The 19,225-nt window shown below is 42.5% G+C and overlaps 1 protein-coding gene across 2 annotated transcripts; it reads right to left on the reverse strand.

Annotated features, from left to right (window-relative positions):
- Positions 1 to 8,275: 8,275 nt before the first annotated feature.
- RAD51 (RAD51 recombinase) lies at positions 8,276 to 18,675 on the reverse strand. 2 transcript variants are annotated; one of them, XM_067295802.1, is made up of 10 exons: positions 18,591 to 18,675; positions 17,118 to 17,231; positions 16,515 to 16,652; positions 15,498 to 15,615; positions 14,846 to 14,937; positions 13,834 to 13,928; positions 10,711 to 10,824; positions 9,738 to 9,867; positions 9,354 to 9,475; positions 8,276 to 9,059 (listed from the first exon to the last, which is right to left on the reverse strand). In XM_067295802.1, exons 2-10 carry the CDS (start codon positions 17,202 to 17,204, stop codon positions 8,936 to 8,938), a joined length of 1,020 nt encoding a protein of 339 aa, XP_067151903.1. In that variant the 5' UTR covers positions 17,205 to 17,231; positions 18,591 to 18,675; the 3' UTR covers positions 8,276 to 8,935. The 2 variants fall into 2 exon arrangements, with proteins under 2 accessions (XP_067151903.1, XP_067151904.1); XM_067295803.1 differs by lacking the exon at positions 18,591 to 18,675 and adding an exon at positions 18,155 to 18,370.
- Between the last annotated feature and the right edge of the window lie 550 nt (positions 18,676 to 19,225).

Below are 19,225 nucleotides of genomic sequence, written 5' to 3' on the forward strand. Positions count from 1 at the left end.
CAGGGGTGTGGAGGTCCAGGTTGTTTCCTCCTTGATCGTGCCAGTGAGGAGGAAGGATATGAGGAGGAGTGGAGGGATACTACGAGTCAACAACTGGCTGTGCAGCTGGTGTCAGCAGCAGGGTTTCAGTTCCTGTGACCAGGGGACCCTGTTTGAAGATTGACATCTGCTTGGGAGACATGGGATCCACCTCACTAAGTGGGGCACAACCATCTTTGCCAACAGGCTGGCCAATGTGGTAAGGAGGGCTTTGAACTAGCAAAGATGGGAGAAGAGGAGAGTTATAGGGACTACACAAACAAAACAGGGCTTAAGTGGGGGTACCTCAAGCATTGCATGCAGGCAAATAAGTGCCTAAAAGACACCACTCTTGCACTCCTTCTTGGAAATTAGCATGCTTGGATGCCTCTTTAAAATGCCTTTACACAAATGCATGCAGAATTGGGAATAAACAGGAGGAATCAGAGATCTGTGTGCAGTTGCAGGGCTATGATCTTATTCCGGTTACGGAGACATGGTGGGATAGCTCGTATGACTTGAATGCTCCAGTGGATGGCTATGGGCTCTTTAGGAAGGATGGGCAAGGTGGAGGAGTTGCCCTTTATGTGAGAGAGCAGCGGGAATGCATGGAGCTCTGCTTAGGAGTAGGCGATGGGCCGACTGAGAGCTTATGGGGCAGACTAATGTGGGTGATATTTGTGGGCATTTGCTACAGGCCACCTCATCAGAAAGAAGTAGTAGATGAGGCCTTCTACAGACAGCTGGAAGTAGCCGTACATTTGCAGGCCCTGGGGGACTCTTATGACCCCAGTATCTGCTGGCAGGACAACACAGCAAGGCACAAGCAATCCGGGAGGTTTCTGGAGAACCTTGATGATAACTTTCTGATACAGGTGATAGAGGATCCAATGAGCAGAGGTGTGCTGCTGGACCTCATTCTTACAAGCAAAGAAGGGTGGCTGGAGATGTGAAGGCTGGGGGCAACCTTGGCTGCAGTATCCATGAGATAGTGGAGTTCAGGATCTTGTGAGGAGGGAGTAGGTGAAAAGCAATCCTGGACTTCAGGAGAGCAAGTTTTGGCCTCTTCAGGGACCTGTTTGGAAGAATCCCCTGGGATGGGACCCTAGAGGGAAGACAGGTCCAAGAAAGCTGCCTGATATTCAAGGATCGTCTCCTCCAAGCTCAAGAACAGTTCATCCCAATGATCAAGAAGTCAAGCAAAAGGGGTGGGAGACCTGCATGGATGAACAAGGAGTTCCTGGCAAAACTCAAACACAAGAAGGAAGTATAGAGAAGGTGGCAGCAGGGACAGGTAACCTGGGAGGAATATAGGGATGTTGTCCCAGTATACAGGCATGGGGCTAGGAAGGCCAAGGCCCATTGGGGGTTTAATCTGGCAAGGGAGCTCAAGGACAAAAAGACGGGCTTCTACGAGTACATCAGCAGTAAAAGGAAGACTAGGGAAAATGTGGGCCGGCTGCTGAGTCGGGCAGGGGCCCTCATGACAAAGGATACAGAAAACAGAGATACTGAATGCCTTCTTCACCTCAGTCTTTACTGGTAAGACCAGGCCTCAGGAATCCCAGGGCCTGCAGACCATGGAGGAAGGATGACTTCCCTTTGGTGGAAGATGACTGGATTAGGAATCACTTAAGCAAACTGGACATACACAAGTCTATGGGCCCTGATGGCATAAACCTGTGAGTGCTGAGGGAGCTGGCCAATGTCATTGCAAGTCCACTCTCAATCATCTTTGAAATTGGGAGAGGTGCCTGAGGACTGGAAGAAAGCAAATGTCAATCCAGCCTTCTAAGAGGGCAAGAAGGAGTACCTGGTGGCCTACAGGCCAGTTGGCCTCCCCTTGATCCCTGGGGAGGTGGTGGAGCAGCTCATCCTGGACACCATTTCCAGACACATGAAGGATAAGAAGGTGAGCCGGAGTAGTGAGCATGGGTTCACAAAGGGGAAATCATGCTTAAACAACCTGAGAGCCTTCTATGATGGATGCCTGGCTTGGAGGATGAGGGGAGAGCAGTGAATGTTGTCTACCTTGACTTCAGGAAGGCTTTTGACACTGTCTCCTGTAACATCCTCATAGGCAAGCTCAGGAAGTGCAGGCTAGATGAACAGACACTGAGGTGGCTTGAAAATTGGCTGTATGGCAGAGCTTGGAGGGGTTGGAGGCCTGTAGCTAGCAGTGTCCTCCAGGGGTCAATACAGGGTCTAGTATTATTTGGTGTGTTCATCAGTGACCTGGATGATGGGAGAGTGTGCTCTCGGCAGGTTTGCAGATGATCCAAAACTAGGAGGAGTGGCTGATACCCCAGAGGGCTGTGCTGCCATTCTGAGGGAGTTTGACGGGCTCCTCTGGACAGAGGGGAACCTCCTGAAGTTGAATAAAAGGAAGTGCAGAGTCCTGCACCTGGGGAGGAATAACCCTAGGCACCAGGACAGGCTGGGGGCTGACCTGCTGGAGAGCAGCTCTGCAGAGAAGCACCTGGGAGTCCTGCTGGCCAACAAGTTGAACATGAGCCAGCCATGTGCCCTTATGACAAAGAAGGTCAATGGTATCCTGGGCTGCATTAGGTAAAGCGTTGCCAGCAGGTTGAGGGAGGTGATCCTTCCCCTCTGCTCAGTCCTGGGGAGGCCGCATCTGGGGTGCTGCATTCAGTTCTGGGCTCTCCAGTAGAAGAGAGATAGAGAGCTACTGGAACAAGTCCAGTGAAGGGCTCCTAAGATGATGAAGGGATGGGAGCATCTCTCCTACGAGGAAAGGCTGAGAGAGCTGGGACTCTTCAGCCTGGAGAAGACTCAAGGGGGATCTTATCAATGTGTGTAAGTATCTGAAGGGAGGGTGTGAAGAGGATGGGGCCAGGCTCTTTTCAGTGGTGCCCAGTGACAGGATGAGAGGCAACAGGCACAAAGTGAAACACAGGAAGTTCTGTCTGAACATGAGGAAAAACTTCTTTCCTGTGAGGGTGACAGAGCGCTGGAACAGGTTGCCCAGAGAGGTTGCGGAGTCTCCTTCTCTGGAGATATTCAGGTGCTGTCTGGACAGTAGAATACAACTGCTTTTAAAAAAAAAAAAAAACCAACAAGGGTTTAAGTGAAGCTTGAAATCTCAAAGCTTAGTTTCTGAAAAGGTGCAAATATACACTTTTTCCCCCACTCCCACCCCTGAAACATCCATTTAACACTCAGACACACTCCCCTGTACCAAAATACCAGCTTGTTTTCATCTGTAGTACAGTAACACTGAGAATATTCCCTTTGTTTTCAGACTGGTGATGTGCTACTGTAATTCAAAAAAAAAAAAGTGGGGTGAGATTTCTTGTGTAGCAAGAAGTCCTGGACACTAACTCGCTAAGCAGATTAACGGCTACAGGTACTGCCACTTCTACAACCATTAGCTCCTAGGCAGGTAAAAAAGGGATGGTTGGTAATGATGGCAAGACTCAATTAAGCCAGTCTTTCCAAGCAGCACAACAGTCTTCAGAGTAACACCAGAAGCCCGCAGTAGACAAAAAAGCTCATGGATGTGGTAGAAAACTCACCCATACCTAGATATCAGCACTTGTAAGGCTGTCAGTCATGACATATAGCATGGGATTTTGGAAAGATGAACTTTTGAGAGATTATTTCTGTTGCACAATGTGGCACAGCATGAGTAATGTAACTAAAGAGAAACCTCTAATGTAACTGCCTGTGATAGTGTTTTAACTATTACTCTGTGTCTGTTCCAACTTAGTTACCTTTTGATTTATTGTTAAGATAAGACATTTTAAACATTCTGGATATAACCTTAAGCTTCAGCTACAGTGTTCCTTCAGTTGTATTTTTTTCTTCATTCATTTGAAACCTCAAGTTTACAGTTATTAAAACTTCTTTTGTGTCCTGTATTTAACAATCAGACAAACATACTGAGTGCTTCAGATCATGGTTGTGTTATGTAGATATTTTGGGTTATGTAGATATCTTCTGCCTTTCCTGTAAGAGGACACAGCCCACTTGAGTGAGACAAAGAACTGTGTACCTAGATAGCATAGAGAAAGTAATTTATATTTAAAAGTTTCTCCTGAAAATGAAGCCTGAAAAAAGCTGAATGGGAAACAGTAGATCATACATGGTCTTGTTAGTTCTTGCAGGAGTCCACAATTTGTCCTTTCAGCTCCTTTGACCAGCAACAGTGAAGTCTGTGCCAGCAGCTATGGACCATTAAAGTTGCATTTCAATAGCACAGCATAAATGCATTGATTTCACTACAAAAACTGCTACCACCAAGACTAATGCATGCTACTGGCCAAAGTCAGTAGCATAGCGATAAACTGAAATACAAGTTTGTGTAGTTTAATTAAATCAATTTAGGCAGTGAAAACAACCATGTGTTATCTCAGACTTCAGGCACCTCTATCTTCAATCATTATTTTCTTCCCTGGCTAGAGTAACATGGGTTATGCAAGGTCACTCCTTTCCCCTCTCCCAAATGCTGCAACCTCAGGTTTCAGTGGGGAAACCTAGGCACTAGTAGGATTGAACTGAGATAATATAAACCATATGCAACAATTTGATTGTGTTCAGTCCAAGTTCTGACCTTTCACAAAGATCCCTTGTCGTAATTAAAAACACATCCCGAGGAAAGCTCCGTTGTGACACAGTGGGTTTGTATATTTGCAAAGCTAACAGAAAGGGATAACTGGAGCCATTGAGCAGCTCTTTCTCTACACTTGCACCACCATGGTTGCATCTGGAAAAATTTAGCTCCTAAAGCTGGGTAGTTGGAAAAATTTCACTGACCACACACAGTGGTATAAACTCAGCCAGCTATCTGCCCACAAAGTAAGATGCAACAAGTTATGAGATGTGGCTCTTCTCTTATAAAGAAAACATGAGAATATTTCTCAACATGACACTGTGCTTGTGTTTTTCCAACTGTGAGCTTCACTTAGTTCCTTGAGCCTTGTGGTTTTTGCATTTCACATTTGTGTTATGAGAGTTTTTAATTTGTGTACAAAATGCAAATTGCATAGCTAATAGCATTGCCAGCTTTTCTGGAAATTCAGAACAGATGCATCATCCTTCAGAGGATGGGCAGAGCATTTGCGACTGGTAACTAACCAGTGCTGAAAGAACTACAGCAATCCAGACAGCAAAATACTGACAGCTGCGACTCAAGAGAAACATGAAAAAAACAAAACACTCCAGACAGACTGCATCTGTGTAGTTTTAATTAATCAAACCACTCTGCATCTCTCTATCATGCTCTAATAAGATCATTACTAGTCCAGAATTATGCACACATTTTTATACACTCAAGTTATTTCAATTCAGTAATAAATTGGTCTTCACATCTAGACATCATTTCTCACTTAGAAAAAATTGGCTGGATGAATGTGAGCCAGCCTGTTGCGCACACACATCTAATGATACTCTACCGCCTTGACAGTAACTTTTGGATTTTTTGGAAACATCAAGAAAAAAAAAGAGAAAACAAGAAAAATGTTTACTAAAAAAATACTAGTTATGCCTCCTTGAGATCAAAGCGATGTTGACAATAATCTTATTTTAATTAATGTTTCATAGCACTGTGTCATAAGCAGCTTAAACACTCTATGGAGATACTTGTCTGTGCAGCTGCTATAGAGAAAAGATCTTTAAAAGAGGGTTCTTGAGTTTAAAAGAGAAAAATAAAACCCAAAAATCCCACAGAGTTCAGAGCATAAGCCATACAGGAGCTTAGGGAATAGGAACAAATATTTCCTATTCTCTTCCCCTTTGCTTCCCCAATCACAAAGTTATAAATCTTTCAGCGAGCTAAGAGAAGTACTGCAGTCTTTCAGAAAAATCCATTTGCATGCAGAGCATTGTATGAACAGAGGGAAGAACTTCAGAAGTAATTTTAGTTGCTCAAAGCCCTAGGTGGACTATGGAAATGAGCAAAATTATTTTTCTATGACATTGAATATACAGCATTAGCATTCGAAGAGATACAAACAGTGGAGAACTATGATACAGACATGTCGAAGCTTCCCCTTCAAAAATACATTGAAGAGAAGCAACAGCACAGAAACCAAATACGACATTATAGCTTTCTGCTACACTGAAAGTCAAAAAACAAGCTGTTCCCTGCCCCCAGCCCCTTCCAAAAGCATGGCATTTATACCTAAATGATACCAAATGATATTTTGTTTACAAAGTGGATTTTTAAGAAAACACAGTTGATTGCTGGAAATCATACCAAAGCTGCAAGCGTACTTTTAAGCCTTCATATTAAATAGCTGATCAGATTAATAAAAACCTAAGAGAAATGAACAGTTAGAAGTGCATTTCAATGGGTAATATAGTGTTTTCCAAACTGGAATGACTGTACTGACTGGCAGTGTTCAGAATTCAGTGTACTAACCTAATATTCTGTTAAACCAGAAGACAGGACTGGTTCCTCCTGAAATTTTTAGGCATATTAAAAGTTCATACTCACATTACTTAAACCCTATGTTTGTAAGCAGCTTGAAATATGGTAAGGTCTCAATTTACATTCTAGTTTATACTAGGAACAACTGCAAATATATTACAGTTACATTAAAGAAAAAAAAAATCCTAAAGAGGCACAGTTAGGAGTTTGGATCTCACTGGATACAAGCTGCGTAGTCTCAGTTGCCTTTCCCTAGTTCTACATCTGAGCTGACTAGTTTCAATCTGTTCCCTTACCCATCTTAGTGGCGCCTTATCTCCTGCTCCTTTTTACAGTCCCTCCGCCCAGAGAGTCAGTCCCATGTCCCCATCCTCACGTTTGACCTGTTTTTCCTCTCCCCACTTGCTCACACCTACTCCTCATTCTGTTTTCCCAGCCAGTCCTAGTTTTATCTGGAACAAAAATTCTGGAAGAAACATCCCTCTGTTCTCTGTAGGTCCAGTGATTTCCCCCTTACACATCTGAATCAAGCAAGCTACTGGGAACAACACAATCCCTCTTTTTCACCAGTACACAATGACAGCTGCCATTACAGTCTGATTCTTAAACTGGGTCCTGAGCAGGGCATACCCGACGCACAAAAAGGAAAACTGCAAACGTCTAACAAGCGTCTGGACAGATCAGAACTGACTGTAAGGTCCATGACTTGGTCACCTGTAAGCAAATTTCTGCAGGGTAGCAAGAAACATTTCATTGATGGCAGAGACCAGCTCCTGCCAAACTTGTGACTTAAAAAACCAGAAAGACTAGAAATTCTCAAAAGAGAAACGGCTTGGACATTCTTTGCCAGAGGGCATAACACTTCCCTTTCCTGTAGTCTCCCTTCTGAAGATAGTTGAAAGTCTTTGCCATTTTTTTCCCCCACAAGAAGTATCGGCCTATTACAGACACTGGCCATGTCAGGTTTCAGCCAGAACGATTAACATATAGCATGCTTTAGGCAATGACAGGATCTTCTAATTGGCCATGTTAGACAGCCTCAAGCACAGGCAGTACAATCAGATTCGCCTACACGTAGGGCAAATGTGAGTAGCAAGTAAGTGCCGAACCTCTGTCACTAAAAACACTGAACTTCTCAGTTCCTTATGATGGAGTTTAATGCCAGTTTAATCCCCTAGTTAACATTCTAGCATGAGTTTTGGTTCTTGAAACTCAGCTGCAGACAATGCTGACAGCAATGGCCAACACGGCCCTTCGTGTACATCTTCTGAACAGGAACAGCAGAAGCTCCACTGATTGTGCAGAATTTAAGAACAAAGGCATTTAGCTACGAATGAGTCAGTAGACAATTTAGCATTTCATGAGATTTAGTAGTCAGTATAGTGTAAGTATTTAGATACCTGAATAAATTCAGCTTATGTCTGCTAGCCTGTAAGCCACAGTTGAGTCTCACTGTCATATTCTTCACTATTTGTCCAAGAAAAAGAGTGCTGGCAAGGAAAATATCTTTTATTGCCAACCCCCACTATAATACTATCATCTTTAATCAAGTTTAGAGTAGTTATAGTAGAACAGCTTATACAAAAATGCTGCATAATGTAAAAGAACTTTTACACTGCTAAGACCTCATCTCAAAAAACTCCTAAGGGCACTTACAACACAGCTGTACTGCATATCTCTCTCAAACTGAGGAGGAAATGCATTTTGTTAGTGTGACTGTGAAGATTAGCCTAGGAAAAAATATTTCAGCTTGAAATTCAGAGGCCACCTATGAAGATTTATGGGTCTTCTACCTACTTGCACATCAGAAATGCCATAGTCTGAATTAACACCTGGCTGAATCCCAGAAACCTGTAATGTCATCAATGCTTCTCATAGTCCTTTTTATTAAAGGCAGATTTCCACAGAGAATTGATGAGATACCAAAAACGCAATTCACATATAAATCAACAGTTTTTACCCCCCAAAAAGACGATGCTACAGCACCCAAAACAAAATTAACATAAAGAATATGGATTGTGATCATCAGTCCCCACAATATTCTCAAATCCTTATCGTGGAATACCATTCTGCTTTATTTTCTAAATAATCATTAAAATAAGCCATTAAGTATTTAAGTCATCACTTTTCATATTTGACAAACACATCAGTCTTACTTCAAATTCAGCAAGTTAAAAACTATTGCCATGTATTATCATCTTACTGCACTATGTCCATGGGTAGAATCCAACTGTAGCAACAGCTGTGAGGAAAAATACAAAGACTATGGTCCTCCGAAAATTTTCTCAAGAAACCATGTTAATCTAACATGCGACTAAGGCCAAAGAGGGAAAAATCTCTTCCAACTACACCTTCAGATGTGTCTCAAAATGTATTCACTTGATATACATGAATGTTGAAATGAACAGATTCCTCCATCAGCATTTGAACAGCAGCTGCAGTGGGAAAGCATCTGTAAGGTGCCACAAAGAAAGCAGCCTTTTACAGCCACTAGTCTCAGATTACACAAGAAATGGAAAGGAGTCTTCAGTCTTTAGCATCTCCCACTCCGTCAGCATTAATAGCAAACATGGCTTCAGCCTCAGGAAGACAAGGAGAGTCATAAATCTTACATATTCTGGTTTCACCTCGGCCTTTTCGCAAATACAGTCTAATAGGGAGAAGGAAACAAAACAAGTAAGGATGTATAGCTTACTTTCAGTAAATCATTAAAACATTAGGTTAGTACAAGAATACAGCATATGCTGTTATAACTTTTACAAATGCTACATTAATTTTACTGCAGAATAAATCACACGCTCAGAGAGGCTGTCATTGTTTGAAAAGCAGACTGGACATACTTGTAGACAGACTTCATAGACCCCCCCCCCCCCAAATTAAAGGTACTTAATTTCATAAAATCTCCCAAAATAATGCTGACAAAAGATGATAATTATTCTCTTACCTGGTGGTGGAAGCATGTGCTATGATGTTTCCTCCGATAGGTTTTTTGGGATCTGCAGCAAACATGGCAGCTCCATCTACTTGTGCAACTACTTGGTTAGTGATCACAACTGCCACACCAAACTATAAGGAGAGAAGCAAGAAATAAAATTCATTTATTTTCCACAATCCAAAGAAAGAAAGAAAAAAAAAGACATGCATACACTCCTCCCATCCTAAGTACTGTTCTCCATAACCACTCTATCATGCATCTCAAAACAAAATGGAGGCAGACACTGAGCAAGCAGAAAACCATCTGTATAAAACTGCTAAGAGAAAGAAATCCAATAATCAGTTTTGCAGGGAGCAAAGCATGGAGGACAGAGGGAGACGGTTCATAGTTTACCTCATCTGCAAGTCGAAGAAGCATACGCAGAAATCTGGCCAGATGCATTTGTCTAGCTGACAGCTCACCTCTTCCAGAGTAATCCGTTCGGTAAAGGGCTGTGGCACTGTCCACTATCAGCAGCGCGTAACTGGAGAAGATGAGGTACAAAGTACTTATAAGTATTCCCAAGTATGAACAATACCCCTGTTTGAATCTGATAGTGCCCAGCTAATTGCAAGGCTGCATAAAGATTTGGATACAAGCTCTTCTCACCTGCCAGCTAGCAGAAGTATTATTTTTAACAACATGGACTTGATCTGCAATGTTCATACTACTGACCTATACAAAAAAATCTCAGTAAACTCAAAGAAAGTTGCTGCATGATTAAAAACTTAGATCTATGCTTAAGTACTCTAATAAACTAGCCCAAAATATATTGTTTTGACACCACAGGTGTCAAAATGGTGGACAGCTTCCTAAACACCTCACACCACCACCTCCTTCCTTCTAAAGGGTTTCATAAATCTTAGTTTTAAACTAAAGATGTCAGCATAGGTTTCTTTAGTGCTTGGCATGCTCTAAATTAACTCTTTTTATTACTGAAAGCCATTATAAGCTGGTCTTTAAAATTGTTTCTCAGGATGGCACTTGTTCTTTACAAAGTAATATCAGTTGTCACAGCTCAAGCCAGTCTCAGTCATCCAACATTTAAACAGAAACAGGTATTAACTCACAACTGACCGCCCATACAAAAAGCTTATTATTTGGATAAACAAAAGCATAATCTAGTTTCCAGAATAATAAAAACTGCTCTACTGGAGCTAAGAACTGAAGAGAGCAGATATATTTTTAAGTAGTTAACTATAAAAGTATTTTGACATTTCACAATTACGTAATCTATACTCTTGCACTTGCTTGTCAGCTACAGGTAGCTTTATAATATGACTATGTAACAGCATAAAAATCACTCCAACCAAGTCAGTCTTATTACCGTGATTCAGCCATCATTGCAGACGCTTGATACAGGAGCTGGGTCTGATGATCTGTGTTAAAACCTCGAGCATATGCCACATTATCAAGGACATCACTGCCAGATAAGCCATACCTGTAGAATTCAGTGAGAAAAATCTTAAAAGTGACAACTTCATTAATAGTAGTTATCTAGCAGGCGTACCTGAAGACTAGATTAAACTCACATTCCTGGGAGAACCTGAGAGGTTTAAAAAAAAAAAAAAAAAAAAGGCAACACAACTTCACAACTTGGTTATGAAAAAAAGTAACAGCAGAGAATGATTGGAAACCGCTTTTAAAGAAAAATTTACTGCCTATGAACAGCAGCAAAGTAGAACACCAGGCATGCTTTCCTTGAAATAAAAATACAAATAAGAAAAATTACCATCATGAAACAGAATATTTTGAATATAGCACTGTATCACTAATAAAACACTTTTATACTCTAAGCAGATTTATGGACAAATTTGGAGTTCTGAATATGAAGTCAAAAGGTAACAGTACCGAACAGCCATACACCTGCAAATCCTCCATAAGTGTTATTCTACCAAAAATACTTACATTCAGCATCTTGCATTTAACTTATTTATATGGCCCTTTGACAGAGATCCCTTGGAATCTGAAGAACCAGTTGATTACCCTCCTTCGGTCTGAACAGTAGTAATATTTTTTCCATGAGAGAGAACATAAATAGCTTGTTCTCATTTTACATTTCACACTAGAGCATATTTTGCAGAATCAGAGACTCACTTGAGGTCGGAAGGGACCTCCGGAGATCGTCTAGTCCAACTCCCCTGCTCAAAGTAGGGTCACCTAGAGCAGGTTGCTCAGGACATTGCTCCACTCAGATTTTGAACATCTCCAAGGATGGAGACTCCACAACAGGCCTAGGCAACTTGTTCTAATATTTGATCACTTCCAGAGTAAAAAAGGAAAAAAAAAAAAAAAAAAAAAAGAAAGAACCCCCCTCAACCCTCTTTTATATGCTGAAATGGAATTTCCTGTATTTCAATTTGTGCCCATTGCCTCTTGTCCTGTCACTGGGCACCACTGAGAAGAGTCTAGTTCCGTCTTCTTTACTCCCTCCTCCAACAGATATTTATATAGATTCATTAGATACTGCCAAGCTTTCTCTTCTCCAGGCTAAACAATCCCAGCTCTCTCAGCCTCTCTCCTAAGTCAGATGCTCCAATCCCTCAGTCGTCTTTGTGGTCCTTCACTGAGATCATTCCAGTAGGTCCATGTCTCTCTTGTACTGGGGGGCCCAGAACTGGACACACCACTCCAGATGAGGTCTCACCAGAGAGAGAGCAGAGGGGAAGGATCACCTCCCTCAACCTGCTGGCAATGCTCTGCCTAATGTAGCCCAGGATACCATTGACCTTCTTTGTCATAAGGGCACATGGCTGGCTCATGTTCAACTTGTTGGCCAGCAGGACTCCCAGGTGCTTCTCTGCAGAGCTGCTCTCCAGCAGGTCAGCCCCCAGCCTGTCCTGGTGCCTAGGGTTATTCCTCCCCAGGTGCAGGACTCTGCACTTCCTTTTATTCAACTTCAGGAGGTTCCCCTCTGTCCAGAGGAGCCCGTCAAACTCCCTCAGAATGGCAGCACAGCCCTCTGGGGTATCAGCCACTCCTCCTAGTTTTGGATCATCTGCAAACCTGCTGAGAGCACACTCTGTCCCATCATCCAGGTCACTGACGAACACGCTAAATAATACTGGACCCTGTACTGACCCCTGGAGGACACTGCTAGCTACAGGCCTCCAACTAGACTTTGTGCTGCTCATCACAACCCCTCTGAGCTCTGCCATACAGCCAATTTTCAAGCCACCTCAGTGTCTGCTCATCTAGCCTGCACTTCCTGAGCTTGCCTATGAGGATGTTACGGGAGACCGTGTCAAAAGCCTTCCTGAAGTCAAGGTTAGACAACATTCACTGCTCTCCCCTCATCCTCCAAGCCAGTTTTATCATCATAGAAGGATATCAGGTTGATCAGGCATGATTTCTCTTTCATAAATCCTATCCACTCATGATAACCTTCTTGTACTTCATGTCTTTGAAAATGGTATCCAGGATTATTTGCTCCATCACCTTCCCCATGATTGAGGTGAGGCTGACTGCTCCGTAGTTCCCTGGATCCTCCTTCCTGCCTTTCTTGAAGATAGGAGTGACATGTGCTTTTTTCCAGCACTCAGGAGTCTTCCCTGATTACCATGACTTTTCAAAGATATTCGAGAGCAGCTTAGCACTGACATCTGCCAGCTCCCTCAGCACACATGGGTGCATCCCATCAGGTCCCAGTGACTTGTTTATGCCCAGTCTGTTTAAATGCTCCCTAACCTGATCCTCCTCCACCAAGGGAAAGTCCTCCTTGCTCCAGACAATTATAATGGTTACAGGACCTGGGATTCCTGAAGGTTGATCTTGCCAGTAAAGAACAGAGGTGAAAAGAGCATTGAGTACTTCTGCTTTTTCTGTGTCCTTTGACACTAGGTCCCACACCCCATTCAGCAACAGACCCATATTTTCCTCAGTCTTCCTTTTGTTGCTGATACATCTGTAGAAACCTTTCTTGTTGCCTTTCACATCCCACACCATATTCTATTCCAGAGGGGCTTTGGCTTTCCTAACACTATCTCTACATGCTTGAACAGTATCGGTGTATTCCTACCAGGTCATCTGGCCCTGCTTCCACCTCTTGTATGCTGCCTTTTTATATTTGAGTTTTATCAGAAGTTTCTTGTTCATCCATACAGGCCTCCTGTTGCCTTTGCTTGATTGCCTATTTGTTGGGACCATTTTTGAGCCTGGAGGGGGTGATCCTTGAAAATCAACCAATTCTCCTGGACCCCTTCTCTCTCCAGGGCCATATCCCATCTGATTCTTCCTCACAGATTCCTGAACAGGAAAAAGTCTGCTCTCTGGAAGTCTAGTGTTGTGATCCTGCCTCATGCCTTGCTCCCACCTCTCAGGATCCTGAACTCCATCACCATCAGGCTGACATATACTGTGATCCTCATTAAATAACTAAGTTGTCCCATCATGAGTAAAGGAATTCCTTTTTTCAGCTAGTGTCAATTTACTTCTGGCTGTAAGTACAGACCTTTCAGCCACAGCAAGAAGACGTTCTGGACGGAAAGTGCCTTCTGTGTCAATATACATAGCTTTTCCTTCACCACCACCTCGGTCAATGGGAAGCTAAAATACAGAGCAAAGGAATGAACATGGAATATAATAACAACAAATAACCCAGTTATTGCTGTGTGCCCTCAACTGATATTAATACAGTAAATAACATACCAAATCTACAGTGACTAAAGTCACATTTATCTGGAAAATGTGAGAAGCCAGAGACAGAAAGATTCACATTTTCAATCTCAGACACCTGTGTAAGGAGAACAGAGGCTCAGCTTTGAGCTAGTATGTTCAGGTGCCCAATGTTTTTAACTAAGTCACCAAATTGCACCATCTAGAAATTAATACATACCCACTATTATTTTTTTAAACTAAGATTAGAAATGAGTTAGATGACTTATTGTTTGATAACAAGAGTCAATGGAAAGTTTTTACAAAAATAAAGGGAAGCAAGCTTAGGACACATTAGAAAAAAGCAACTGGTTCAAAAAAAATGGTTAGACCAAATAAATGTCATCCCTCTTTTCTACAGTCTTGGTGATGAGAAAGATTCTCAGCAGTCTACAATGCCTGAAGAGAAATCAAACACTTCTCTGTATTTAAGACCTAGAACTAGGCTATGAGGCTGATGTGTATTAATTTTTGTTGTCAGAATATTATGAAGAGAAAAAGCTCCAAGGCATACATCAAATACAGAAAAAAAAAAAATCACAAACTTAACTGGTACTAAAGTAATCCTAGCACACAGATGAAGCATGAAACAAAAAAATCTTAACAAGTTGAGAATTCAGCCAATGGTGCTTTTGAGGACACTTCCTGAACAGATAAAATACTCAGATTCTTTGCAACAGCCATTTAGATGCATCATATTTGTATTGTTAAGAAAAGTGCACAAATTAGCAAATATCCAAAAGCTATGTTGTCTGAGTACTTGATTTATTAAAAGTCTGAATATGCAATTAATAAAGTGGACTACTCACTTGACAGGTTACTGCCAGGGTGTGACACAACTGCGTCTTTCCAGTACGAAACTCGCCAAATAACTCCGTTATGGACCCTGTTTCTATGCCTCCTTAAAGAAAGGGGGGGGGGGGTAAGCAGAAGATGATCACATACTTTAAACAGATAGACTATACATTTACAGAGACTCAGTTAAACACATGCTTTGGCTAAAAGTGATCATCTAAGTTTAAAAACTCTAATCGGAGAAACTGGCTTTCATACTGAGATTTCTTCATGTTGTAAATAAGTTGCAGTTCATGTTGCAGTTTAAGTAAGTATATTTCTGAATATGCTGAAGAGCTGAGATGACTTTTTTTTGTTTTTTTTTTTTTAACTACAACTAGGGATGGGGAGATGATGATACCTGTTTTCGTTTTCTTGAAACGGACTAGAGAATAGACTAAACAGGAAAGATGTGATCAGCTCCAGGTTCATGCATCATGACCAAAAGTTTTCAAAACTACTGCTGCAGCTTTTTAAAGAGAATTGATTGTGATACAGGAAAGAAGTACTAAGGAGATCTTAGTCCAACCAGCAGATGTATTCTTATGCTTTTTTGTGCAAGTATCACGTCCTGTATAGAAAAAAACAGATAATGAAGGTTGATCAATAAAGAAATAAAATTATTACCTTGAAGAAGTTTATCAAGTTCTTTGGACCCCGTGGTGATCTGGATGATCTCTGACCTCCGCTGATGGAATTCTGTTGCTGTAGTAAAACCCATCGGAACCAGTTTAGCTGCTTCAGCCTAAAAAAAAAACAAACTAAGCATTGTAAAGAACGTTCATCCCATTCATTTAACCCCTCCAGTAATTAATATTGTCATTTTCTGTTTTGTGAAATCAAGAGGCAGCTATAAAATTCAATGCATACAGTTTGTTTTATAGATCACTGTGATTACTTGGTATCTTTGAACAGAACTGAAATTCTGTTCAGAGAAAAAGCTTCCACATCCATTCTGTACGTTTTACAGAAATGCCCCCTCGCCCCCCCCCCTTAACCCACCCTTGGGTTCAATTCTGTTCATGTGAAACTAGAAATACTTAATAACATGTATGCCCATCCTAGGGATGCTATTTTCCTCATAGCAAACAAAAGTAAGTAAAATATTGGAGTTAAATATTCTGCTAGCTCAGATTTAGATACACAAGAACTAGCCCTGGAGAAACTCCACATTCCGAATTAGAAGATGCTAAGAGATTTCAACTCAGGGTTCCCTCTCAGTCCCCGAAAGTCAACTGTAGATGTCAAGATGCATACTTATCTGAGGTACACAATTAACAAGCTTGAGAAGAACATAACAGAAGAACAACTGTACTGGGTCACACCAGTGGTTCACCACCCAGAATCCTATGCCGTGACAGCTGCCAACAGTGGAGTCTTAGGGAAAGAGCATAACAAACCAGGGAACAAGGGTCTGACTCTTACAGACCTTTTTAGTAGTCCCCACCCCTTTACTTCTCGAAGCTAGTCCTAGGCTATTTTGTCTTTCCTCATAAAAAGGTCAGTTGGTATCTCTGATCCTCCTTAATGCCCTTCTCAGGATATTGTGAATTGAGACCTTCCAAGATTACTGACACAGTTTGAGCCAGCAGCCATAAGACTTCCTGAAATTTTGGGGTTAAAGCTTTTGCAAAACATCCTTACCAGGATTTTGTCAGCTTTGGCTTCACTGATACCTTTAATATTTAGTAACTCCTTCTTTGGTGCATAAGCAACAGCCTCAACTGTGTGAAATCCAGCTTCTTCTAACTTCTTCACGTCATTTGCATTTATACCACATTGCTGAAAGGGAGGTGGGGGGAGAGAGGGAAAAGACATATGAAACTCTCAGACACAAACACCTTCATCTAACTTCCACTGAATACCTTCAACTGGCTTCAGAAGATTTGGATCAAGCTCCGTTATTACAAGGCAGCATACTGAATGTTACTTCCCTATTCACTTATACACAATGAACCACGAAAAAAATCCCTTTGCCAGTGCAATGCTTTAACCATATAAATGGCACAGAACATGCAGAAGATGTTGTTCTCCGTCTGATTTAATAGATATTGAAGATGACCAATACATGCTCAGGAAAGGATATGCTGCAAAGCAACATAGTACAAAACATAACTTTTAGCATGGTTTTTTTCAACAAAACCCAAATAAGAATTTAGCAACACAATTTGCAGATGCAACTTGTATTTAAGGAAAGAGATTAGTGACTTTCTTGAAAACTTACTCTCGAGTTAGCTTTTGACATACCTCTAACCTAGAGATGAGCTGTGGCCCAAAGTTCTCTTCTTCTGCAGATGTATCTGCATTTGCTTCGTATTGCATCTGCATAGCCATTGTATCAGATATTCAGTACAGTCCTCTCTGGAAGAAAATCAAATAACTTTGTGATGCAACATACACCATTCAAACAATTATACGTGTCAGTTGTTCCAAAATATGTTAACAGATCATCTAAAGCAATATGCAACAGTTTTGGTCCCATCCTTATCTCTTCGCTTATGATATGAGTGCTATGAGAAATATCTTCCGTGTGTGTTCTATTGTACTATAAACATTATAAAAAAACCAACCAAAAAAAAAAACTCTTAGGGCACCTAATAAGAAATAATAAGAGGTTTAACGGAGAGTTCTAGAATATTTTTAGGAGTAAAATATTGAAGATTTCTTCAAAGGATTGCTTGTTAATAAATTTATTACTATTAGCAGAATCTCATTTTAGCACAAAGTTATGCAGTCGCCTTAGAAGATCAGACACATTACTTTAACCTGGCACTTGACATCGTAGGTTGATTATTTCTAGAAAACAGCCCTTGCGTCAACTACGAATGCTAGTACCTTGCAGAAGTTTGAAGCAGGCTTTAGATCCCTCCCCTCTGTATCCCTGATAACATTGTAATGCATCTGTACCACCCTTCTAAACACCAAGCCGAGGAACATGACATGGGTCACAAGCAGTTAAGAGTGCATCACCGTATGGAAAGTTACATGCTCTACAGGAATAACATTCTTCATGCTGCATGTCATTTAACTTGTGGAGTTGGTAGAAGCTAGGTATGGAAATGACTAAACGGGATCTGACAAATACAAATCACCCATACAGAGTAAAAGAAGGCCACAGGCAGGAACACAGCAGGGGCAATTACACAATATCAGCGCAAAAGGCCACTTAGCCCAGTATCTTTTTACCAAGACCAAACACCTCAAGAACTGGCAGCAGAAACCGACACTAAGCATTTGGGCTATAATCCGTTTCCCACAGCTCATCCTAATCTTTAATGATCAACCTCTCGAAGTGTGGCATCGTGTATTATCCTCCAGGTTCGCCTGCTATTAAGGCAACGCTGCGTATGCTTCTGCGGGGCACCTCAGATTTGCCCCGTGCCTTTGAGAAGCTCCCCACGTCCTTGTCCTCAACGAGGCGACTGGAGGGGAGGACAACGAGCTCCGCAGTGCCAGCACTTTCCTCCCGGCTTTATTTTTCAGTTCGTTTCAACGGACGGCGTTTTTCCTCATAGATTTGCCTCACGCAACGCCCCCTCCCCCGCCCGAGGCCTCCCGCCGGGCCGGGCCGGGCCGGGCCCTGCCGGCCCCTGGCGCACCGCCGGAGGGGCAGAGGAGCGGGGGAGGGGGGGGGACGCGGTGCGGCAGCACCCCCAGTCCGGCGAGGCGGGGGGGGGGGGGGGGGAGCGACCGGGCTCGCCCCTCCGCTCCTTCACTCACCCGCGGCGGGGACCGGCCCGGCCCGGCGCCGCTCCCGGCCGTTAGACGCGCGGCGCCCGCCGGTTCGGAGAAGCCCGCCACCCCGTCACGTGATGGCGCGCGCAGCACGTTCCCCCCGCCCCCGCGCAGCTAGGCGGGAGCAGGGGGCGGGACCGGCGCGCATAGGGCTCCGCCCCCGCCGGCGCCTTAAAGGGGCCGCCCCCGTTAGCCTTTGCTAGAAGGAAAGCTTTGTTCAAGGATCTCTTCTCTTTGTTTATTAGTATCAAACACTAGGACAAAGCGAGCAGCACCCTGTTGCTACAGGCGTTGACAGGAAACAATTGGGACACTAGACAATGCAGCATAATCAAAATAGCTCCAGGCCAGGCTTGTTAGGAATACCAGCAAAGTTTTTATGTGTTTCATTAAAACGTTTATTTAACCTGTCTTAGGCCTGGCAAGGTCGCAGGTGTGCAAACAGCAATAGGCACACAAAGGTAAAGGACACAAGCTTTTAAAGAGATGTGGAGCTAGGCTTAAATATATGAGAACATTTACAAAACTAGATTCAGAAAGGCCTAGTGGAGTCCCAGCAGGATTTTTGAGGCTTTTCAGTTGCTTCTCTGCTATCGTGGAACACCTAAAACATGGACAAG

The sequence above is a fragment of the Apteryx mantelli genome, chromosome 4 (genome assembly GCF_036417845.1).
Source record: "Apteryx mantelli isolate bAptMan1 chromosome 4, bAptMan1.hap1, whole genome shotgun sequence".
Classification (NCBI taxonomy): Eukaryota; Metazoa; Chordata; class Aves; order Apterygiformes; family Apterygidae; genus Apteryx; species Apteryx mantelli.